At 47.7% G+C, this 23,163-nt stretch overlaps 10 protein-coding genes across 10 annotated transcripts; 4 read left to right on the top strand and 6 right to left on the bottom strand.

The window, feature by feature from the left end:
* Positions 1-677: 677 nt before the first annotated feature.
* E1B28_009895 (uncharacterized protein) lies at positions 678-1,127 on the bottom strand (the record flags this gene model as incomplete). Its single annotated transcript, XM_043154823.1, has 5 exons — positions 678-746; positions 795-822; positions 888-919; positions 972-995; positions 1,056-1,127. The coding sequence occupies 5 exons, from the start codon at positions 1,125-1,127 to the stop codon at positions 678-680; spliced, it is 225 nt and encodes a 74-aa protein (XP_043007281.1).
* A 26-nt stretch (positions 1,128-1,153) lies between these two features.
* Positions 1,154-1,590, bottom strand: E1B28_009894 (uncharacterized protein; the record flags this gene model as incomplete). Its single annotated transcript, XM_043154822.1, has 3 exons — positions 1,154-1,174; positions 1,232-1,335; positions 1,392-1,590. 3 exons carry the CDS (start codon positions 1,588-1,590, stop codon positions 1,154-1,156), a joined length of 324 nt encoding a protein of 107 aa, XP_043007280.1.
* Positions 1,591-2,547: 957 nt separating this feature from the next.
* On the top strand, positions 2,548-4,604 carry E1B28_009893 (uncharacterized protein). The gene is made up of 6 exons (XM_043154821.1): positions 2,548-2,869; positions 2,922-3,035; positions 3,088-3,162; positions 3,219-3,879; positions 3,930-4,249; positions 4,298-4,604. Exons 1-6 carry the CDS (start codon positions 2,574-2,576, stop codon positions 4,362-4,364), a joined length of 1,533 nt encoding a protein of 510 aa, XP_043007279.1. The 5' UTR covers positions 2,548-2,573; the 3' UTR covers positions 4,365-4,604.
* A 93-nt stretch (positions 4,605-4,697) lies between these two features.
* On the bottom strand, positions 4,698-7,700 carry E1B28_009892 (uncharacterized protein). Its single transcript, XM_043154820.1, has 12 exons — positions 7,181-7,700; positions 7,080-7,104; positions 6,583-7,026; positions 6,394-6,529; positions 6,287-6,335; positions 6,099-6,236; positions 5,758-6,044; positions 5,598-5,704; positions 5,365-5,541; positions 5,083-5,306; positions 4,979-5,024; positions 4,698-4,918 (listed from the first exon to the last, which is right to left on the bottom strand). Exons 3-12 carry the CDS (start codon positions 6,820-6,822, stop codon positions 4,775-4,777), a joined length of 1,548 nt encoding a protein of 515 aa, XP_043007278.1. The 5' UTR covers positions 6,823-7,026; positions 7,080-7,104; positions 7,181-7,700; the 3' UTR covers positions 4,698-4,774.
* Positions 7,701-7,920: 220 nt separating this feature from the next.
* E1B28_009891 (uncharacterized protein) lies at positions 7,921-10,386 on the top strand (the record flags this gene model as incomplete). The annotated part of the gene is made up of 15 exons (XM_043154819.1): positions 7,921-8,263; positions 8,324-8,343; positions 8,403-8,418; positions 8,474-8,697; positions 8,754-8,820; positions 8,872-8,886; positions 8,934-9,060; positions 9,112-9,214; positions 9,268-9,346; positions 9,401-9,737; positions 9,792-9,867; positions 9,915-9,972; positions 10,021-10,086; positions 10,138-10,299; positions 10,349-10,386. 15 exons carry the CDS (start codon positions 7,921-7,923, stop codon positions 10,384-10,386), a joined length of 1,731 nt encoding a protein of 576 aa, XP_043007277.1.
* A 225-nt stretch (positions 10,387-10,611) lies between these two features.
* E1B28_009890 (uncharacterized protein) lies at positions 10,612-14,589 on the top strand (the record flags this gene model as incomplete). Its single annotated transcript, XM_043154818.1, has 6 exons — positions 10,612-10,956; positions 11,014-11,197; positions 11,247-11,747; positions 11,811-13,888; positions 13,948-14,245; positions 14,294-14,589. The coding sequence occupies 6 exons, from the start codon at positions 10,612-10,614 to the stop codon at positions 14,587-14,589; spliced, it is 3,702 nt and encodes a 1,233-aa protein (XP_043007276.1).
* A 5-nt stretch (positions 14,590-14,594) lies between these two features.
* E1B28_009889 (uncharacterized protein) lies at positions 14,595-15,985 on the bottom strand. The gene is made up of 6 exons (XM_043154817.1): positions 15,728-15,985; positions 15,516-15,671; positions 15,361-15,452; positions 15,024-15,293; positions 14,683-14,974; positions 14,595-14,625 (listed from the first exon to the last, which is right to left on the bottom strand). The coding sequence occupies exons 2-5, from the start codon at positions 15,594-15,596 to the stop codon at positions 14,710-14,712; spliced, it is 708 nt and encodes a 235-aa protein (XP_043007275.1). The 5' UTR covers positions 15,597-15,671; positions 15,728-15,985; the 3' UTR covers positions 14,595-14,625; positions 14,683-14,709.
* A 1,507-nt stretch (positions 15,986-17,492) lies between these two features.
* On the top strand, positions 17,493-20,295 carry VAC8 (Vacuolar protein 8). Its single transcript, XM_043154816.1, has 10 exons — positions 17,493-17,632; positions 17,691-17,777; positions 17,833-18,069; positions 18,128-18,250; positions 18,306-18,428; positions 18,488-18,739; positions 18,796-19,170; positions 19,226-19,348; positions 19,398-19,556; positions 19,625-20,295. The coding sequence occupies exons 1-10, from the start codon at positions 17,599-17,601 to the stop codon at positions 19,960-19,962; spliced, it is 1,851 nt and encodes a 616-aa protein (XP_043007274.1). The 5' UTR covers positions 17,493-17,598; the 3' UTR covers positions 19,963-20,295.
* Positions 20,296-20,414: 119 nt separating this feature from the next.
* On the bottom strand, positions 20,415-21,347 carry E1B28_009887 (uncharacterized protein). The gene is made up of 3 exons (XM_043154815.1): positions 20,821-21,347; positions 20,628-20,758; positions 20,415-20,571 (listed from the first exon to the last, which is right to left on the bottom strand). The coding sequence occupies exons 1-3, from the start codon at positions 21,090-21,092 to the stop codon at positions 20,531-20,533; spliced, it is 444 nt and encodes a 147-aa protein (XP_043007273.1). The 5' UTR covers positions 21,093-21,347; the 3' UTR covers positions 20,415-20,530.
* Positions 21,348-21,388: 41 nt separating this feature from the next.
* E1B28_009886 (uncharacterized protein) lies at positions 21,389-23,071 on the bottom strand. The gene is made up of 4 exons (XM_043154814.1): positions 22,346-23,071; positions 22,200-22,289; positions 21,959-22,134; positions 21,389-21,899 (listed from the first exon to the last, which is right to left on the bottom strand). The coding sequence occupies exons 1-4, from the start codon at positions 22,880-22,882 to the stop codon at positions 21,686-21,688; spliced, it is 1,017 nt and encodes a 338-aa protein (XP_043007272.1). The 5' UTR covers positions 22,883-23,071; the 3' UTR covers positions 21,389-21,685.
* Positions 23,072-23,163: the final 92 nt, after the last annotated feature.

Here is a 23,163-nt window from a genome sequence, read left to right as displayed (position 1 = left end):
TACCCCTCAGGGAGTCGAGAAGGGATCGTCCACTGTAGGCAACGGTGAAGGCGTTCGAGGGTGACAAAAATGAAAGACCACGTACGATTCCATATGCAACTTTGACTTCACATTCCAAAGTCCTAATAGTGGCAGGCCAATGAGCGTACGTCTCGGTACTGAACACGAGTGACAAATATGGCCTTCTCTTTGACGGCAGGGAATAGAACTTCTGCATGGGCTTTGAATACCAAGTTCTCTTAAATCGCCTCGATTTCAACTGGATACTTCACCGACAAGTGAAGCAACTGTTCACAAATTTGGGCGCAGGATGGCCAGTAGTCGGCAAATGTTTGCACGATAAGTCGAGTAGACACTGTATCGCTCGCTCTCCGAAGCGAGAGGCCATGGACGATTTGTTTGGCTCCGGCGAGTAAATATTTGTCAATCGAGGGAAGTTGACCTTTGTCCGCGCGTCGTATGTTCCTGTGATATCCACCTTGTCGACGAGTGGTATGTGGTTGCTGCAAGGTATCGTAGCGCGAAAACGCTCAGCATACACATACTCGAAAAGCCTGGAGTTGACTTTACAAATCCTGAACATGTGCAGGCTTTGGAGCGCTTCGAGTTCAGCTGAAGCCTGATTAAGAAAAAGAAGCCTTCAACTCGTTAAGATATCCTTGATCGCAGATCTCGGCCTACTCCTCCTGCAAAGCAGGGACGATTCCGTCAGTCGGAGCCTCGAGTTTCTCAAGAGCTTTTGCGTCCTTTTAAAGTTGGTCAATGGAAGCTCCATAAACACTTAGGAAGCTCACATTTTCAAATTGGTGAAAACCTCCTGTGCTGTAGCGCGTAAGCTCTCAACCCATTGGAGCTTTCATTCGATCCAGTCCGACTTGGTTAAGAACCTTGTGTTCGTTTTGATGAGATTCAATTGATGCTATTGAAGCTATGTAAGCACGTAGTACAAGTGGCAAGAAAAGTCGCCTTACGTGAAGGTCTCTCGCAACACGAGACTATAGTACAAGCCTCGGTACATCAACACCCATTGCCACAGCATATTCTGCGAGGGGGACCTCCGCAAATGGCCTTGGATTGCGACGCAGCTCAGGTTGGATAGATTTTCGTGGTACCGCTATCTCGTCCATGAATCTGATGTCGGTCATTTCGAGAACTACTCAATGGATATGGACGGCTTATGAAGCTCAAAATCAAGTATCAATAGAGCACACCAAGTGGAACAGAAACTTACAATATCTTCCTCAACATAACCAAATTCCTCCCTCCAATACTCGGTCGCTCGTAAGTCACCTTTTGATAGACTCTCCCTTTCTTCGTCACCGGATCCATCGTCCTCTAACAAAGTAGAGAGATCCAATACTTGTGTTGGTGTATCCAAGACCAATGCGAACTCTTCTGGGGTTCGTGTGGGCCCGGGTAGGCGTAACGGTTATCTCGGAACCACTGCCTGAGTAACCACATCCTTGTCGAACCTTTTCCAAGCATCAGAGGGCCCTGATCCCAAGCTAGCTCTTCCGAACTCCCATTGGATATTGAATTGTCTTCAATATGCTTCGACTTAACCGGACTGTCAACCTCCATATCCTCCATACTGTTATCAGAGGATGGTGCCTGAGCGAGTCGCCTGTACTATGTAATGCAACCCAAGCTTCGTTGTGCCGAGGTGGACGCAGGACTTGATTGAGAGCAACAGTGAATTCCATTCCAGATTGGTCGCTTTCGCTATTAATGGACCGCTCCGAGGCAAAAGATTTAGAAGTATCATCTGATCTTGAGGGACCATCCGAGGATGGTTACACGCTCGGTGGATTCGAGGACAGTCGGGTCAGTGGCACACGAATGTAAGTTGATAGCGATCGCTTTCGAAAGACATTCACATGAACTCGAGTGACGTCCATGTCGTCGTCGTCAAAATCCATTGCTTCATCCATCAGAACAGATTCAGCCTTCCGTGCCCTGTAATAAGGCTCCTGCATTAGCGGATGAGGTCCATATCACTTTCGACCAAACCGACTTTCTGTTGCGACCCGAGGCAGCAGGATAAGCATTCTCATCGTTCACCAAGGCTGGTTTCTGCGGAGAGCTGGAGGCGGGGTCATCCGAAGATTGTGCTCCCCTGAAGAGTCGGCTGGTTCAAGCGTGCTTGAGCTACGCTTGGAACCAGTAAATACTTGATTCGTCAGATCAATGGACCGTGTTGCGTTACGAGTCATGATTCTGTGCTTCGCGACACGATCATGTGACTAACCGGCTCAGTGCAAAGAAGCCCGTTATGCGTGCATCTTCCATCGAGTTTGTATCCATGTATAAATCCTAAGAGTATCGGGTAATTAGAGCATATTTGCAACCGCCGGTTCTCAGTCAGCGAGAGAGAGAAACGCGAGAGCTCCGAACACAGTGCGTTACATTTCTGCCGTCTCGGGAGTGAGGTTGTCGGCCGCGGCAAAAATTGCCGTCGGATCGGGCCGCGGCATGCCTTAAAAAGTCAAGCCAAAATTCAGAAAATCAGGCCATAAGCTGCTATAGATACTTAGAAATAATATTCCTGCGTCCCTTGTCGAACGACATTCACCATGGCCCTCAATGCCTCGTCACCGGCCTCGACGCAAGACGTCCTCAGACTCCCTATCTCAATCCTTCCCTTTCTCTCTCAAGAGAGCACTACTTGGCTCTACACTACAGCAGCTTTGTTGAGCTCAATGCTCATCCTCGAACAAGCAGTCTACCGATACAAGAAAAGGGACCTACCGGGCGATACATGGACCATTCCCCTTATTGGAAAATTTGTCGACTCAATGCATCCCAGCCTCGAGAATTATATGAAGCAATGGAATTCCGGTGCGCTGAGTGCCCTCAGCGTGTTCAATATGTTCGTCAATGTTTTTCAACTTACCTCGAAGTGTATTTTACTGGACTCTTAGCTTCATTGTTATGGCGTCCACAACCGAATATTCTCGCAAGATTCTAAATTCACCAACTTACGCTGAGCCTTGCCTCGTCTACTCGGCAAAAACTATACTAAACCCCAAGAACTGGTAATGCTCAGCACAAATTCTTGCAAAGCCGTGCGCGACTTATATTTTGTAGGGTTTTCCTCAATGGCAGAGAGCACGTTGAATACCGACGCGTTTTAAACATGCTTTTCACCCGCAAAGCACTGGGGTAAGTCTTAGACTTTCTCGAGGTGTTTGAGTCAACCAATAAGACCATTATATTAGGTTGTATGTGGATATACAGGACCGGATTACACGCAAGCATTTCGCATCTTGGGTCGACAAAAGCGACAAGCCTCAAGCGAAACCCATCATGATGATCGCCCGTTTCTTGAACATGGATACGTCGTTGCGTGTGTTCTGTGGAAATCATATTCCCGACCACGCTACTCAGGAAATCAGCGACAAGTACTGGTCGATCACGCGAGCCCTGGAGCTTGTTAACTTCCCATTTCCTCTTCCAGGTACAAAGGTCTACAAGGCAAAGCAGGCTAGTAAAATTGCCATGGACTGGCTAGCCCTTGCCGCAAAGAACAGCAAAATCGCTATGTCTAACGGTGCCGAACCGGAATGTCTTATTGACGAGTGGATGCGTATCTGCATGGACCCCAACTACAAGGGCAGGAAGGACTTCAGTGACCATGAGATTGCCCTCGTCGTGTTCTCTTTCTTGTTTGCTTCTCAGGATGCTATGAGCAGCGGGTTGATCTATGGTTTCCAACACCTTGCTGATCACCCTGAGGTCTTAGCCAAAGTCCGCAGCGAGCAAGAACGTGTTCGTGAAGGAAATTTCGACGCTTCTTTCACTCTTGAGATGCTCGACTCAATGCCTTATCTCAATGCAGTAGTGAAGGAGAGCTTAAGAGTCAGGCCTCCGGTGACGATGGTATGTGGTGTACCTGTCTTTTCATCCTCATGATCCTCACCTTGGACTAGGTTCCGTACAAGGTGACCAAAGCGTTCCCTATTAAGGATGGTTACACCGTTCCAACGGGAAGCATGGTCATCCCTTCGTTCTACCCATCTCTGCATGACCCCGAAGTATACCCTGAGCCCGATAAGTTCGACCCTGACCGCTGGCTGGATGCAAACAGTTCTGCCAATGCCAATCCCAAGAACTACTTGGTGTGGGGAAGTGGTCCTCATCGTTGTCTTGGCATCGAGTATGCTTCGATGAATATGGCCCTGGTCCTCGGAATCGCTGCAATGATGTTTGATTGGGAGCATGAACTCACTTCTTTGAGTAATGACATCGAGTAGGTTCATTTATGGTACCGTCTGTCTAACCTGACATTGTTTGTCAGGATTATCGCAACTCTCTTTCCTAAGGACGGGTGCAGGATGAAGTTGACGCCCCGCACTCATTCATGATTCATTTACTGAGGAAATGGAGTGATCAGGTATTTGGTGGGACAAGTATACCAGCAGGACTAGCATAGACTACCTAAAATAATGAATCCTGCGTCTTAGATATTGTAGATCGTAGCTGAACTACCTGGTATTCACCGCTGACCACGTTCAAGGGCATCGTGCGAACATTTACCTCTGGCGACTTCGAGAGTCAACTCTCTCGTTTCACATACATGTCCCTCCTAGAAGGCTTTGACTCGCATTCCTTTGCAATTAATTGTGTTCACGTTGCTCTGCCGCCAGGCCTCTGCCTGTATTATGTCTAGCTAGACTATGGTCAGATCTACCATGAAATAAATCGGGAACCGTCATAATTGCAAGCGACGATTTAGATATTTTTGTTCGATTCAAGTTCTACTGTGCAATTTGTGCTAAATTTTTTGTATCACTAGAGGCAGAGAACTGGGTCCTTCCCCTCTAACACGCGGCCGGATCACAAAACTTTGAAAGGCCTCTATGTCGTGGGTGCAGGAAAGAGAAAATTGAAATTGACGCAACAATGTTGTGACTAGTACCTGATAAACGGCAGATATAGTAACGTTACAGAGAGGATGAACCCAAAAAAAATTACTTACCTTGAGCTCGGTCAATGCAAACGTCTTACCGATACACGCGCGCGGCCTGCAGATTCAGATAAGCAAAGTTTAAGTGCGACACCTGCAGCACCGTTTGAACTCACCCTTCCGAGAAGGCAAAAATCTCTCGCCCATGTCGAATACCTTCTTTCTGCCTTTCTAACCAACGTTCTGGTCTGAATAGATGGGCGTCATCCCCGTATACCGATGGGTCTGTCTGAATGACGTTGACGGGTATTGCTATTATTGTGCCTTTTGGGATGATAATTTGAGGTTCGGTTGACCCTGTAAGGGGTTCGGATATCGGCAGGTTGATCGTTTCTGCTGCCTGTGATACGAGGAACATAGTGAGAGTAGTAGTGGGGTAGAGAAACTTGCCACCGGACCTGATGATGATTTTCAATTATGGGCGGGTGTAGACGAAGAGTCTCCTTGATGACCCCATCAAGAAACGGAAGGCAGTTTAACTCATCCATTGACAATTCACTCTTTCCCGATGTCACTATCTCTTTCCTTAGGTGAGTTTGGATCTCCGAGTGGATAGCAAGCTCGTAGAGGACCCACTGGTCCATAAGAGTCAGAGACTACAGTCACCCGAGAAAGAATATGAGATACTCACTGCAATTAATGCAGATATTGTTTCGTACCCCGCTGAGATTACGGTCCGCATTTGTGCAACTGTTTCCTCCTCGCTGATGTTGTCCCCCGAGTCAGAAATAGCTCTAACTATTCAAAAATCGAAGGTTCAGATCTTGAGTGAAGTGGCGAGAAGCACTTACGCATCAACGACATCAAATCTTTTCTATCGATATCACCCGCGATCTTGGCATCCCTCCACATAGTGGACGCGATTTTCCCCAGTTCGTGTTTAGTTAGCCGGATCATCTCCCCCTTCGTGCCTATGGAAATGATGTCCGGAAACACCCAGAATAAAGCTCGCATGTAGAACGATGATAACTTGTTCTCGTTATTCGTAAGACCATCAATGGCTGCCAAAAGCGATTGATGGTGTCCAGAAAGAAAACCAAAGTCGCAGGAGAACGCAGCAATGATGATAGTGTCCAATCTGAACTTAAATCTATCGAGACTAATAAGGATGCGACAGGAAAAGATCACGTACGCAAAACGACCAGCCCAAGAAGTAATTTCGACCTCTGCTTGATCCGTGTTACTATTTTCGACTAGCTTGCACCATGACGCGGCCATTCTTGAGGAAGTCTCGTAGAATAGTGGAGTCAGATTTCGGACCGATTGTTTACTGGGCAGGAACTCAGGAAAAAGTGTTGTTGCAGGCAAAGCACAACGCACCTCATGGCGGGTGCTAATAACCGTCGCTGTCTTTCGTGTAGTTCCTTTCCTGCGTGGGGAAATCAGGAATCCGTTGAGGGATGAGCGGACCGACAAGTTGCTGTTACCTTCAGTCCAAAGAATCCCTTCACCAAGGGTAGCCTTGAACCAAGCCCTGACACCGTCAGGCTTTGGAAAGTTGTAGGCACCCTCCCCCAAGATGTACGTGATAGCGCGAGGGTCTATGATTGACAGCGCTTGATGCTAGGAGAATGAACAAAAGAAGAATTTCGGCAAAAGTGGCACGCAAAACACACCCCAAGAGCTCCCCTGAATTTGACAATCTTTCCATATTCCCTATGCCATTTCACGTATTGTGAGCCAGGCGCCGTGTGGTACAGAGCCCACTCCTCACCCCACAATATCGAGGAAGGATTCGGGCCAGGGATGGATCGAAGAGATCGTTTTACGGAGAAGTAATGGAGAAGGGACCTGGTGAGGTGAATACCGATAAAGAAAGCGGCAACAAGAAGTAGGTAAGAAGATATGTAGACCATCGTCGAGAAAGAAAGAGAAAGATAAGTTATCGATTCCTTTATTTCTGGGTCTTATATTGTCGTGGGGATGGAAGTGATGATCATAATATGTCTGATAAAGATCATCGGGGGCCAGCGAGCACTTCGCTGACGGAATACTGGGCGGCGCCATTCTGTGACGACAAGTCCTGAGTTATAAAGTTCGCGCAGTAAGCAAGACCTGAGCTAGAAGGCTCTAAGATGACCATGATTGTATGAGATTTCCGAATTTAACCTGCCTGTCAATAGTATTCGACCGACAAGCTTGAAAGGATTCAAAGAAAGTTGAGAGGTTAGGAGAACGTAGCAGAAAGCGATATCAGTCCGGAAGACAACTCACTTCAAGCTCTCTTCATGCCTTAATTCTTCCTCTTATCATGTTGGACCGTGAACAGTACAACTCCACCCTGGGTGGATTCAGGCGAAAGATATTGAGGTGTTCAATGAAAAAAGATGGTCGACGCGAACCAGCGATTCTCGATTAGCTAAAAGAAGACCATTTAATCGCAGGACTTTGGTCGACCGGAAATCGTCCCAGTCATGGCGATCTGCTCCTTTCTGTAAGTTGTCGTTGACCGATGCCCTACTCCCGACATCCACGCCATCCGGTGGTTATTCGCCACCGCGGGATCGACCAAGAAGGACCATGTATGAAGCACAACGTCGGATTGCAGACTGAACGCGTCTGAGGTCGAGCTGTGGCGCCTGATCTCAGTTACAGGTGGCAGGAGATAGGATATTAGAAGATTCGGAGAATGTCCAATTAATGTGGTTCAAGCTGAATTTCGAATTGCGAGCCGGAATAGCCAGCTGCGGTAACTTGATGTTGCAATGCGAACCGGACTTGTGGGCACCGGGAAGAAGAAGCTGTTAGCAATTAGGGTTCCGTTGTTTGTTGTCAACTTCCGAAACAAACACCCTTTTCAGGATCTCGTGTCGTGTCGTGTCACTTTACTCAGTACTGCAATTGCGTCTCTCACTCCTTTACTTGAGCGTTTCTCATTTCGATCTTTCCCATTTCTCCTCGCAATACCGCCTTCGTCTGTGTCAATTAACTTGACTCATCTTTTCGCTCTTTGAATGCCTGCACGCCGTAAGAAGTCCTCAAACACCATTAAACCCACTGTCAAAAGCCGCGCCGAAGACGAGAATCATCGCGATAGTCTTATGCGGGATTCTTCTATGGCAATTACCTCTTCTTTGGACGGCTCCCACGTCGCAACAAGAACTCCTATCAATGCACGACCCCATTCAAATCGTTTAGGAGGCCAAGCGGATGAGGACGATGTAGAGTTGAATCTTTTGGGCGAGGAGGAAAGGCAATGGGCTCGTGAAGGATCGGAACCAGACCTGAGCGAAGACGTCTCGAAAAGACCTATATCTACAAAGGACAAGAAGGCTATGGTATTATTATGTGTTCTATGTGAGCTCCTTATATATAAAGTCGTTTGCAGAGTCAGCTGAATACAGCGGGTGAATTCAGATCTCATTCAAGGAGTGCCAGTAAGAGTCTCTAATTTTTGCATGGATCATTGAGTCGTGAGCTTGGAATTCGCGAATAGCTAGGTTTGGCGCTGGGTAGGTGGTTTTACTTCTATGTACTCTTTAGAGATTGACACCGGAATTTGGCTAGGGTCGGTACCCTTCCTCCTAAAAGACCATCTATCATATTCACAGCTTGCGACGTTCGCACTCTCTGGGTATCCCTACTCCCTCAAGCTGTTATGGTCGCCCATTGTCGACTCGGTCTTTCTGCCTTCCATTGGACGACGGAAATCCTGGATCATACCGATGCAGTTGATAGTCGGAACTCTCATGCTGTACATCGCAGTCAATGTTCCCAGACTGATGGAAGATGTTCGTAGTTCTTCCAATTTGGATAGGATGCATCTAATTCTAATCTTGCTGTCCAGCCTTCGAATCATGTATACGAACTCACGTCTGTTTTTACGTCTCTCGTGTTCATATCTGCCACCCAAGGTACCGGTTTTTGAGAAGTCCGCATACACTATTCTCACGTTGTTAAACCAGATATCGCGGTCGATGGTTGGTCTACTTTTACACAAAAAAACGATTGACTTAGGACCTTACAGGATGGGCGCTTACCCTACTATCTCACGAGAATCTCTCATACGCTTCGACATGCCAGACATTAGGACTGAACACAGGATATTTCGCTTCTTTCACTGTTTTCCTGGCCTTGAACAGCGTTGAATTCTGGTACGTGAAAGTCAAACGAAGCATGTCCGTCTACTAACCACATTTTGGTAGTGAAAAATGGGGCATACCACACCTAACACTGAGTGCCTATCTTAAATTCTGTAGCATCATTTGTTTCGTTGTCACCTTCTGGCTCATATTCTTCAAGAAAGAAGCAAGTTACGCAACCGTTACTTACCTACTCGTTAACTGACGACTCCTTGGTAGGATAAGGAGCCTGTCACAGAAACCGATATGAGCATAAAAGCTGTATACAAGACAATATGGTCTATCTGCAAACTGAAGCGTAAGTGCTGTCTACTTGACTCTCTGTCAACTGACGCAAACTCTTTCCACCTAGATATTCAATCACTCATCATAATGCATTGCTTCGCCAAGCTCGGTTTTGCTGCCAATGAGGCTGCAACTTCGTTGAAAATGGTGGAAAAAGGTTTTAAGCGGGAGGACCTCGCGCTGGCAGTTTTGATCGATTTCCCCTTCCAACTCTTCGGCGGTTATCTCGCAGCAAGGTGGTCTCGAGGGGATCGACCTCTTCAGCCATGGGTCATTGCCTTTTGGCCTCGACTCGGGTTCTGTTTACTTGGGACGCTGATTGTTTACTGGTTTCCGACGCCTCCGATCAGCACGAGCTTCTTCGTGTTCCTAATCTCTTACACTGTGTTCTCGTCATTCTCTTCGTATGTCCATATTAATTTTATGGTGAGGTTGATTGCCAACTGAACTCCTTCCAGGACCGTCCAGTTTGTTGGAATTTCTGCTTTTCACACACGAGTTTCGGATCCTGTAATTGGAGGAACGTACATGACAGTGAGTCTCATCGTCGTTGTAGGAGGGCATACTTGACGGTTGAGAAGCTCTTGAACACATTTTCCAATTTGGGAGGAACGTGGCCGAAATGGTTTATTCTGAACGGTGCGTTTGACGATGAGGTCTACGTCCCTTCAAACTGAAGGCTTTCAGGTGTCGATGTATTCAGCGTTGCGACATGTCACCTAACACAGTCGAGTTTAGATATTGCTCTAGAAGGTTGCGTGTGTCCATGGGACTTGAATTCTTAGATACTCACTTTTTCAACAGCGACGGAATGTGTTTCCGACCACGGGAAAGCTGTGTGCCAGGGACTGGGAGGTACATGTGTAACCGAGACGGATGGGTATTATATGGTGTCAGGCTTTTGTTTGGTGTTTGGTGTGGCATTTTTGATGATGTACATCATTCCGACTGCAAGGAAATTGCAAGGTGAGGTTTCTTGAATTCATTGGGCGCTCTGTCGTTGATCATCGTGCAGAACTTCCGACGTCTGTTTGGAGGGTAAAGATGGTCTAATATAATTCATAGATTTGTCGCATAATAGCCAGAGTCATATTCTTAGAAGGTTATTAAAAAAAGTCGTTTTGCCCCACTGAGCTTGAACCTGCCCTAAACACTTTGACTACAGGTACTAATTTACGGTCACCACGTGTGACCTCAATAACGGAGAGAAAAAATCTCGAAGTACTCACAAATCTTCTCGTACAAGTTAACACAACTTCAGCTCGATTCCACCTCAGAATGTCTACTACCACTATGCATTTTGGTCCAGAATGGATGCGTCCAAAGCAACAATCAGTATCACGTACTCAACCACCCCTTCCTCCTTCACCCCCTCCCGCTGCAATTCCTCAGACTCCAAACGCGTCTAGTTATTCAGCCCTAGTATCTCCAGCTCCTCCTATCCAACCTCAAAAGCAGGATGAAGCACATCCCTTCCGATATTCCAAGGAGGAAATGCTCAGAATTTACAAAGAATCTAACAAAGGTGGTTTAGGTCTGGAAGTTGAGAGGTGGGAAGGAGTCGTCCGAGAGATTGGCACCGATCCTATTGGATTACGTGAAATGGGAGAAAACGAGAAAAAGGTATTCACGCCCTGTATCATGCCTTTCTTCATGTCTGTTTTGCTCATGACACCATAGCTTTTCGCCACTTCCCTTAATTCCGATCTGCGTCGCCGGCAATCCAATGATTATCTCAACCTGAACACTCAAAACCTTGAACGTCCTAGGTTAGTCCACTCAGGTACAGGCTCGAGCACGGGAAGCCCACTTCGGGAGCGATATGGTTCCATGAGCATGTTGCAGCGAAGAAGGGACAGCACGGGTATGTCGTCTAACTTCGCGAGAAGTAGTTATATCTCAATTGTTTCAAGATCAAGCACCAAACATAACTCCACGCAAGCTTTCCCTTTCTAGTCAAGCACCTCTAGGTTCTCCTCGCGATATTGGTCTTCCTTCTCCCCGTAGACTTGGGCACACGCCAAGCTTTGATGGCGTTTTAAACGGCGGAGAATCATGGATTGCTCGTAGAAGAACTTCGGAAGGTTTGAGCAAAACGGCAGGAATAACTCGGGAAACTAGTGGTGATGAGAATGAAATTAGAGAGGAAGAGGAAGAGATTCGTGTTGAGGAAAAGCCTGATCCTCGAGATTCGTCGACTTTACCCAATGAGGCCGATCAACCGGCCAACGCAAGTGGCATAGCTTTACAACGGCCGCAAGATATCGAAAACAGGTTTTCCCAACTATCCTTAGACCAGAAAACTCCGGATCTTCTTAATTCCCCAAATCCACCCCCTACTAGTGCACCTCCCCAACCCACAGATTTGGCCGGTGTGGACTGGTCGTATCTCGATCCACAGGGTCAAGTACAAGGTATCTTACAGCAGAGCTGATCAAATACCATAACTCTTACAAACTCACTTCTCTTTTTTACAGGTCCTTTCCGTGCTGATCTTATGCAAAAATGGAACGACGCCGGGTATTTTACCTTCGATTTGCACATGAAACGCAACAATATTGATACCGATTGGATGACCGTCGCTGAATTAGCGCGACGCACGGGAGGCGGGAAGATGTTCCTCTCACCAATAGCTCCACCTATGCCTCCTGGATTGACCAGACATACGGAATCTCCATTCGGCTTGGCTGCTGAACAAAATTTGTTCAACGATAGTCCTTTTCAGCCATCTCCCATACGTTCCATTCGAAGTTCTACCCTCGACTCGTACATCGGAACAGGCTCAAACCCCTCTGATTCCCCAGCATCTTCTTTCGGTGGTGGTAGGTTTGGAGATGGCTCTCCTGATCCTGTAGCATTTGGTGGCCGAGTAGGTCAATATGGCGCTGGAGACATAGGCGTAAGTCGTGTCGGAGGCTTTGGGATGACAGGCGACTCCTCACCCGCCCTTCCTGGTAGAAGGACCACATTTGTTGATTCGGTAGATTTCCGGTCGGCTGGATATAACAACATGTTGCCACCCCGAGGTTCCACAGTTGACAATGGATTCGGAATGAACGGCAGCAGCGGGTTCACTTCACCGTGGGGATCAGGGAATTTTGACGGTCTGAGTGGTAATGGGCGTAGTTCTGCTGACTCGTCGGGTTATCAGGCAGCGTTTGGAAATAATGCTGGACTGGTTTTGAATGCTTCCTCTCTCGGGAGTAGCTCTTTTTCCGACCTCCCAGCAAATACTGCTCCATATCGGGTCAGCGATTTCGGTTATGGGACACCAAGTGTAAATCAGCAGGACTTGCATTCGCAAGATAAGATGCTCGGTGGATATAACCGTTCGCTCGCAGGCGCGCCACTTTATGGTGACCCTTCGTCGCAGACAATTCCCGTATCTGCGGTCCCACAGTACAACGTAAACCCCAATCAAACTCAGCAACAACATATACCAACGTCGATCCCGGATTTATTCGACCAAAATCAAACAAGACAGTTACCTAACCAATTCTCTGATTCCGACTCTATTGTCTCGGCTTCCCCGTGGGGTGCTGTAGACTCACCTGTAAACAAACGTCCCGGTCCTTTTGACCCTCCTCATTCAATCTCCACCAACACCGCCGCTAATGCGCTTACTCAGAACTCTCCGTGGGAGACTGCTCACCAAACTCATCAAACCCTAGGGCCAGTGTCGCAGGTAAGCGAACCGCCCCAGAGTAGTCAGACCAGAGAGGAGCAGGAATTGGTTGGTACCTCTCCATCCTCCTTCCTGCAACGGGAAGAGGCGATTGCTCAGGCTGTTGAAACATCAACCTCTCCTCAGGATGTCATTACGATTCCCCCTTCTCCACCTCTTCCAAAAACTCAACTTTCACCTCAACCACCAACAACAACCGTTGAAGAGGTGCCTTCTCCCGCTCCTGTTCCTTCAGAGCAAATGCCTTCAAGCTTGAAAGTGAAAATAAAATCAACTCTGGGACAGCAATCTGCTACTGTTTCGCGTTCACCCGTGGAGCCGATAGCGATGGCGCCGCCTCAAGCTCAAACTTCACCTCAGCCACAAACAGTTGGTATGACTTCCAAGGCACCATGGGCGAAGGACGACGATGCCAAGAAACTATCGACCGCTACTAGTTTGCGTCAGATTCAAGATGCAGAGGCGAAGAAGGTAGAAGCTCGAAAAGTCGCAGAGAGGGAGAGAGAAAAGGAGAGGGCTACTGCAATATCGCGTGGGAATCCCACGACATCTGCGACGGGAACCGCTGGAAATGAAGATCTTCAAGGGTTCACAACTTCTTGGGGTTTGCCCACTTCTAAAGCTGGGAGAGGTGGTAGTGGCTCTAGCATCGCCTCTCCTTCGAAAGAGACGATATCTACTCCGTCTCCAGCACCGGCTGTATGGACGGGTGCGGCAAAGGCGACTCCGGCCAAGAAGAGTATGAAGGAAATCCAGGAAGAAGAGGAAAGGAGGAAGAAAGTTTCTGCTGCGAAGGAGATTGGCGGCGGTAGCGGTGTCTCTGTAGGGGGTGGCGGCCCGAGACGAGGTTACGCTGATAGCACATCCAAGGTGAGATTTGGGTTGATTATTGGAGTGAGCAAAACTTTTGACCAATTATACGTGTATAGTCAACACCAACAATTGTTCAAGGAAACGCTTGGACGACGGTTGGGCCCAGTGGGAAAACCTTTGGTCCAGCTCCGCGTCCTGTTCCACCACCATCAGCAGCTAGTTCATCTTCTGTACCCCGTATAAATGGGGCCTCTACTACTATTGCTACTGCTACTACGAGACCTGCACCTCCTGCTAATAGTAAGCCGTTAGCATCTGCGGCGAGCAAAGTCGAGGACTTCCCGTTACCTCCTTCCAATGATTTCATGAGGTGGCTGGGTGATAACATGAAAGGACTTAATAGTTCCGTCAATGGTATGTTTTTCCACCGAAAAAGCACTCAAACTTATATACCTTTTGTAGTCGAGGAAATCATGAGCATGTTGCTCTCCTTTCCTTTAGATCCAGATCCTTCGACTACCGAAATCATTTCGGATTTGATTTATGCTAATAGTACGACACTGGATGGACGTAGGTTTGCTGCTGATTTCGTTGGTAAGAGAAAGGCAGATGCCATGACCAGGTCCAAGGGGACAGGAGGCGCTGGGGCGAAGCCTATTTCTATCGCGGATGTGGTGAAGGCCCAGCCGAAACAGCAGACTTCGGAATGGGGAGGGTTCAAGGTGGTGAATAAGAAGAAGAAAGGTGGGAGGTCGTAAAGAGAGGGAAGGACACTGAGATTCTACTGCTGATACCTGGTTGGATGTTTGTTGTAAGTTTGGGTGTTCAGTATATCTATTAGTTACACCAACATCAGGGATAATGATACTGCTCGCAATCTATTTCGCGGCGCAAACACATCGATGATCCAGAACGGATTCTAGCCATGAAACCAGATCGTTCAACTCCTCGTCACAGATATTATGTGCTAGTTTAGGGTATGTTTTGAACCGTAGCTCACTAGAAACTTCAAGTGATGATCGGAGATATTCTACAGCATCCCGACCACATTCTATCGGTATCTCGCCATCTGTTAGGCCATGGCACCACAGAATAGGCAGTTTGCCTGCAGGGGTTAGTGTGTGTCGTGCTCGCACGGGAATCCTTTGAACGAAGTGAGTCTGAGTACTCGTCAGTGTCAAATCCTCCTCACCATCCAGATAGACTTGCCACCCCTCCAAGCTCATGAAGAGTCGAAAGTGCGGTCATGAGACCGAGGGCGGCACCTTGGCTGAAGCCGATGATGACGAGCCTTCGAGAGTCGAGACCGGAGTGTACTTGGGAAAGAATCAAAGATTCGATTCTTGAGATGGACTCTGATATTACAGCTTCGTCGTATTCGTGCTTGTCCGGGGGTAAACGGGTTATATTGAACCAGCTGGGACGGAGTTGACCTTGGTTAAGGCTGACTGGACGGTGATTTCTGGTGTTAATTATGTATGTTAAGTATCACTTAAATATTCTGATCGAAGGAAAGGGCAAATACGTACGCTTGCGGAAGAATCCATTCGACGTGGGGTAGTTTGGGCGCCAATGCTTCTTGCACGAGTAGAGACCAAGTCAGGTTAGATTGACCGAGCCCCTGGGAATATAGCTTTAGGCTACTGAAGACAACTAGTTCCGTCAACGCGCTGAGGTGACTCACATGAATGAAGATTACGGTGGCGGTCTTCGTCGTTGCGGCGGGAACATGAACGACTTCTTGAGGTTCGATTTCAGTAATCATCAAGAGCTTAGGATGTATGAACACATTTTGCAGGAAGCACGAGGTATTTATGGTAGTCCTCCGAAGGATTGAAGGCTATAGTTCCAAGGAATCGAGTCAGTAGTTAGTGATGACATTGACTGCGCACGTACTGCGCTCGAGGATGCAGTGAGGTATCACAGAGCCGGCGGTGTATTGTACGCGCGGGAAAACTGATTTCAATGCAATATATTTAACAGCTAGTTGAAGAGCTGCCGGCGACTTGAGACCTTGTGTGTGAAGGCGACGCTTTGATGGTCAGTTTGGGGATCCAGGTGGTAAGGAGTTTGCGATGGATCGACTGATCCAAATAGCCCAACGCTGATAATCGGGGGACTGCGACCGTGGAGGTGGACACGGTAGACGGTGAACGGGACTTGCCGAGTAATATTCCCACCAGCGCCTGCCTTCATGTCCTACTTACACCGCCATTTTCAAGTATCCCTCCGTCCCCCATTCGTACTTGCGACTCTTCTTTTATGGACTTGCCATAACTAATCACTTGTGTTGGCGAATGGTGCATGTCTCAATAACGGTCGCGGCAGTGCTCTGAAAACACCGGTCAAATCAGCTGTCTTTTTCAGTAAGAAGACTTGGAGCGTCGAGTGGTATCGAGGAAGACAAGGCAAAGGGTAGAGCTGTTGGAGGTATATATATTGAAGAGATTAAGCTTCTGCTATCAAAGAAGAAGATAACGACCACGACCATGATATCAAAGAGTCTCGTCGATGGAAGTTATACCGACTCGGAACACATAGCGACATTCTTCAAGTTTTTTTTTTTTAGTATGATTTTCAGAACAGAATGCATCCGGAGGCCACTAGTCGCAAATGCCGAGCTCTTTACGCATCTAAGGAGCAGAGATCCTCGAACACGAACGAACTAGGAACGTCTTCGTTGAACCTGAATCAGATCCCTGCCTTACGATGGAAAGCATGTAAGGTAGGGGCAAGCCATAACCACGCGCCCGTGCGTCTTAGTACTAGACTACTTGTATCACGGTAAACTATAGAAACAAAAAAAAAAAAAAAAGCCATAACCACCAAACGTCACGTGGTCTAACCTTTTCAGGACAAATATTTGAATTTTGCTTTCTGCGTATCCTACAATTACTTTCTCATAAATCGAGTCCCAACATTTTGTTGAGAAAGGTTGTCACTGCTCAGAAAAGAAGAAAAAATCACAAAAAATGATAATGTTGCGGTGGAGTTAAGCCTCCTTCAAGTTTGATTCAAATCGTACTGATTGTACCTATTTGAAATGTAATTTTGTATCTAGTCAACGAGCTCTTGCATTTGAATGAAGAAAAGTTGGTAGATACACCTTCATATCATTTAGAACAAAAGTACGGGATTGGATTTATTGTATGTATACCTATTCTTTGAGAAACAGTCATTTCGAGGCTTCAAATCCGGATTTGGACATGTCAGGTGACGTTCGGTGGTTATGGCTTGCCCCTACCTTATGTCCAAACTCAAACGCGATCATCCGTCTTGGCTTAGGCGCATGTTTTCACCCCTTGTTGTCTCTTACCTTGTTTTGTTTGATGCAGCCCGTGTCGCCACGAAACCTAGGCTTCTGTCCCACCTCCTTGCTCTTGATCGCTGCACTTGCGTCGATGATATAAAAATTTTAGATAAAGCTCGGTTTCGTGGACGATGCTCCGCTATCTCCAAGTGTACGATTACAGGAGGCACACTGGAAGTGTGATTAAGGATATTTTGATGAGCCTAGCCAAATGTAACCGTTTTTTTGCTGTGGAATTCAATACGATCTTGGTGCCAGTCCGCCAGAATACTGACGACTGTCGTTGCGATGAGGTCACGTGACTTTCGGCAAATAGCGAGCAGCGGCAACCCCTTGTTGGACAGTAAGTAGCTTGTATCGAAATTTTGCACCCCCTTCTCCTCCTCGTCTCCCTTCCCCTTCCCTTCCCCAGCCGCGAGCTCTCCTCCGTAACACATTCACTGCTTGTCATTTCAACATGGGAAATGTTGCTAGCTGCTGCGAATCTTGCTGTTGGTCTCTCTTCTTCATCTTTTTCCAGCCGACCTCTGACCTTGTGCATCTCTGTAGTTGGTTCCAGGAGATCACAAGCATATGAGCCTTTACTACTAGAGAATGAGCGCGAAGCTGTAGCAGATTTACTTCAATATCTCGAAAGTGAGTGTTTCCTATTGGTGGTAACCTTTGGACCTTCACTGGAGAAAATCTTTAGATCGAACTACCACAAATTTCTTCTCTGGATCACCTCTTCATGCATTGACAACTCTTTCCTTCTCTGACAATGTTGACTTGCAACGTAGTGCCGCTCTGGCGTTCGCAGAAATCACCGAGAAGGAGGTCAGGCCTGTTGGAAGGGATACACTCGACCCCATTCTGTTTTTGCTCAGTAGTCATGATGCGGAAGTTCAGAGAGCTGCCAGTGCTGCATTGGGTAATTTGGCTGTTAATAGTGAGCTTCATAACCTTTTCTGCTTCTAGAGGGCACACTGTTCTGATCCGTGTTGCAGCCGACAACAAGCTTCTCATTGTAAAGTTGGGAGGTCTGGAACCACTCATACGGCAAATGCTTAGTCCCAACGTTGAAGTCCAATGTAATGCGGTTGGTTGTGTCACGAATCTGGCAACTCATGGTGCGGCAAGCCTGATGTATATAGTTGATTTACGTCTTTCTGAGAACTGTTGCAGACGACAACAAGACCAAGATTGCCAAGTCTGGGGCATTAGTTCCCCTCACCAGACTCGCCCGCTCGAAGGATATGCGCGTACAGAGGAACGCCACAGGAGCACTGTTGAATATGACCCATTCTGGTACGCTCTTTGCCCTTACGAGTGGTATAACAATAATAACGACAATCCCGTGAATTCAGACGAAAACAGACAACAGTTGGTCAATGCAGGAGCAATACCTGTTCTCGTCAGCCTCCTCAATTCTCCTGACACCGATGTGCAGTACTACTGCACGACCGCACTTAGCAACATTGCAGTTGACGGTGCCAATCGTAAGAAACTTGCCCAGAGCGAGCCCAAGTTGGTGACCAGCCTAGTCGCGCTGATGGAGAGTACAAGTTTAAAAGTGCAATGCCAAGCCGCACTAGCGCTTCGGAATCTTGCGAGCGACGGTGTGTCCTACCGAGTTGGAAGCAATCACACTTTTACTGACACGGTTTGTGAAAAGAGAAATACCAGCTTGAAATCGTTCGAGCTGACGGCCTATCATCTCTCCTTCGATTACTCCAATCCGCCTACCTTCCCCTCATCCTGTCTTCGGCGGCATGTGTCCGGAACGTGTCAATACATCCGCAGAATGAATCACCCATCATTGAATCTGGTTTCCTTCAACCTCTCATCAATCTACTTTCATTCAAAGACAACGAGGAAGTTCAATGTCATGCCATTTCTACGCTGCGGAATCTAGCCGCAAGTTCCGAGAAGAATAAGACTGCGATAGTGAAAGCCGGTGCAGTTGAGTCGATCAAGGATTTGGTACTCGAGGTACCAATGAATGTTCAGAGCGAGATGACGGCGTGTGTCGCTGTCCTAGCGCTTAGTGGTGTGTAGTTCGCTCAATATGAGTTCATGTCACAGAAGCTAATGATCTTTTCTAGATGACTTGAAGGGACAGTTATTAGAGATGGGTATTTGCGAGGTTTTAATTCCTCTAACGAACTCTCCTAGCTCGGAAGTGCAAGGCAATAGTGCCGCCGCTCTTGGAAACCTGTCTTCGAAAGGTGTGCTTATTTAGTGGTTCCTCGTTGTGTTTCCTTATATCTGTCATAGACGGCCGCTCTGCTACCGATGATTATTCAGCCTTTAACGATGTTTGGGAGAAACCTGATGGAGGGATGCATAGATATCTCTACCGGTTCTTAAGTAGTCCAGATGCTACTTTCCAACACATAGCCGTATGGACAATTGTTCAACTACTTGAATCTGGAGGTAAGAGCACCCTTTTGTCTACTGTTCGGAGGGATGGGGGGATTTCTCATCGGTTTCTATTTTTTTAGATCCTCAGCTGATAAGTAACATTCGGAGCTCCTCACTCTTGGTTCCCAATATCAGAAACCTTGCCAGTTCTCAAGCTTCTTCGCCGTCATCTTCTGTCGGTTCACGCTCGCAGTCGTACGACGATACCGAGACAAATGACGGCCAAGGAGAGATCCAGCTGTTAGCGCGGAGGATTTTGGAGTTTGTTGATGGAGATGGGGATGGAATGGTTCCCTCGAGCGTGACGCCATCGCATATACAGCCTGGTTCGTCGATATCGAGTTCGAGAGATGCTAGAGAACATGAGGAGCTGAGGAGGAGTGTAAGGGAGGCGTTTGCACCAGGATCCCATCGCTGAGTCACTTGGCCCGGTGCTTGTGTCTGTGTATTTTGCCATCCCCCCCCGCTCTCTCCTTGTCTTTTCCTGTTCATTCTTTTGACGGACGTGAACGCTCCTTTCGAAACTTTAACTTTCTTACTACACTTCCTTTCCCCGTAATTATTTGCTTTTTCTTCGTTTGCCTCTTCTTACATACTTATTAACGTCGACGTCTGGTTACCGATCACCTGGAGTCTTTTTTTTTTTGGGGTCTGTGGAAACTCACCAGCTTTTTCGATGTCACCTGCCGTCTATCCAAGTTTAATCGTTGTATACATCTCTCTTTCCGGAACATCGAGTTTTTTTGAATATCGTTCTGAACAACATGAATAAGCTTTTCATGATGTCCGTGGATCACTAGCATTTGTGAAACGCAGCTGTCCCGGACCCTTTCAATGATTAAATATTAAATAGCCATCTGAGAGTTCATTCGTGTGAGCACGTCTATCTTACTGCATAAACCAAAAATACAATCTGCTCTACGTGTGAGGCTCGATCAAAAAAAATACAAATCGGTGCCAATAATAACCGTCTAAATAGATCACATTCACTTCCGTTCATAAATCTTGACGCTCTTAATTTCCCAGTCTGAGATGTGTTCAATCAGCGTTTTTGTTGGGATGACAAAGGTACACACTACTCACACGCTTGAGTGAACGAGGCTCCGTTCTTCCTCACAAACTCTTCGCAAGTCGAGAAGCCGGTTCTCTGAGCACAGCTCTGGTCTTGACCGGGAATGCCGGCGGTATTCCATACACCTCCCGCCCATTGACCACTGGTATATGAGTGAGTTACGAACCAAGAAGTGGGGAGGGGGGGAGGGGGGTTTAAACGTACCATAAAGTGTTAGTAAAGATAGCAGCTTGATTTCTGAAGATCTGATCGGGATTACAAGTGCTCGAGCTCCACCTGGCCATTGGAGTTCCCCAAGAGGAAGGCAACGGGGTTCCAGCCGAAATATCTCCTGGTATCGAGTCTCGCGGCCAGAACCATACAGTTGCACCGTCACTATCGATCAGACCTGCATACACCCCACCACCAACGCTATTGAAACCAGCACCGTAAGAGGTACTAGAAGACGAGCGTATACCAGTGTTGCTCGGACACATTGTCCCAGCTACATTTTTGTGTCCAGCCAGTAGCCTAGCCGACGCATCAGTAGCGGACACCCTTGTGACCGCTGTAGCGGACACAGGAAAGGCAGTGGTCCGGTCGCGGTCCGCCTGCCCCGCCTGCCCAATTAGTTCGTACCAGTCATGCCCCCATTGTCGTCGCACCGCTAGTCCGAGTCGTTCCCCGAGCCCTTCTATGTACAATATTGTATCCTCTCAACTCCTACATATACATATATGGTATACTATGACCTCAGACCGGAATGACTGGATTCAACAGTATTTCCTCAACTATCCAGATCATAACAGCGGCAGGACTCGAATTCTCGACAACGGAGCCAGTCACAAACGGAGCAATTATACTGAGCATATTGCAAGCTACAAACCGAGACGGTTCTGTAAATACTGTTGGGAGCAGGACACGAAAGCGTATTCTATTCCAATAGACTGTAATTACATATATGCAGGTCAATACGAGAGGCAAGCTCAGATAAGCAGGCCTGATAGCCGAGTGACAGCAGCTACACAATGTGTCCGCCAGTAGCTTGGCGGCTACACATGACGCCGGCTACTGTCCGCCAGTGACTTGCTCAACACTGGCGTATACCACAACCTTGGTTGGAGGGACCGTTCACTTCACAATTGGTCGTGGTGACGATTGTTCCGTCGAAACCGGTAGTGGGCGATAAAGTGCAACCAGGGCCTGTGTGGAGGGTGGCTTGGTTATTGGTGTAGTCGTGTACGCCTTCTAGAATGTCAAATTCGCCATCAAAAGGCCAGCTTGGACCGTTTGTCCAGAAGGCACTGCGAATAAGTCAAGAAGTCAGTTGGGGACTGTATTCGATGTGGTAGGAGCAACGCACGGCCAAGTCCCGCATCCAGACGGCATATGAACGGCATCCAATATCCAAAGGCCCTTGTCAAGCCCTAACTGAGTAGTGATTCGAATGCTCTTTCTATTGCCAGACACTTCTGGGGTGGTTTCTACACGCATGACTGCATTTCCTGCCGAGTTGACTTCAATTAGTCCGTTGGAGCGCTGGGGAGAAAAAGGAAGTTAGAAACGGGGGGCAGGACTAGATTGAGGAGACATTTGCGACTCACTCCAGTTCCTTCGTCAACGTAGTCCACGATGCCTGAGGTAGGATCGCCTCCTGTAAAGAAATTCCAACCATTGAAGAAGTCGTTTCCAGCCTAGATGAAAAGTAAAATGAGATTGTGAAATTCAAGTTTTTTTTTCTTCGACGCACAGAAGACAAAAGTAATCGAAAGGGGGACGAGACTGGGGTCCGTGTAGGATCAGCAGCAGTCGTACTAGTACTGGTGGTTGTCGGACGTCCACCGGCACCACCACCACCACCACCACCACCAGTTCGGGTACTGCGCGTCGTAGAATCGGTAACGTGTCCTCCATTTCGACCGGAACCAGTACCTGTACTCGTTCCGTGTCCATGACCATCTTGTTGACCACTTCCGGCCTCGCTACTGCTCCCACCCGATTTACAATAGACGACATTCTTTCCCAGGAGCGCCTGATCTCGCCTCGATAGCACCGAAGCAATGGGTCTCTTCTGTGGTGGAACCAACACTGCACTCAACGCCACTCGTAAATCATCGGCGAGGCCCTTGGAATGCCGCGCAGCGACTGTGTGCGCACTATGGACTGCTCGTGAAAAGAAATTGCGGTCTCCTATGTCGTTGGCGATAGAATAACCGGTAGCAGACACGTACAAAGCAGTATCGAGGAGAAGGAGGAGGCATAGAGAGAGTGAATGAAGAATGAACATGGTGGGTTTGTCGTGTGGAGGTCGTGGTCGTGGTCGATGGCTTTTTAAGGGGGAAGTTGGTTGGCGGTGCGACGTCGCGAAAGGGACTCCCCGTTGCCGCAACACGAGAATGAATGATTGGCCAAGGGGACCTTGGCGAACGACAAACGGGTGCTGAAAAGAAGGGTGTGGACTGGTAATAAGAGAGAAGGATATGTACCTTTTTTGTCAGTGGCCATCGGCTTTCACACCGAACGCGGAAATCAGAAAACAAATAAAGAACACGTGGGAACACCGTGCAG

The sequence above is a fragment of the Marasmius oreades genome, chromosome 6 (assembly GCF_018924745.1).
Source record: "Marasmius oreades isolate 03SP1 chromosome 6, whole genome shotgun sequence".
Lineage (NCBI taxonomy): Eukaryota > Fungi > Basidiomycota > Agaricomycetes > Agaricales > Marasmiaceae > Marasmius > Marasmius oreades.
Note: the sequence above shows the minus strand (reverse complement) of the source record. Positions and strands in the feature narration are given on the sequence as shown.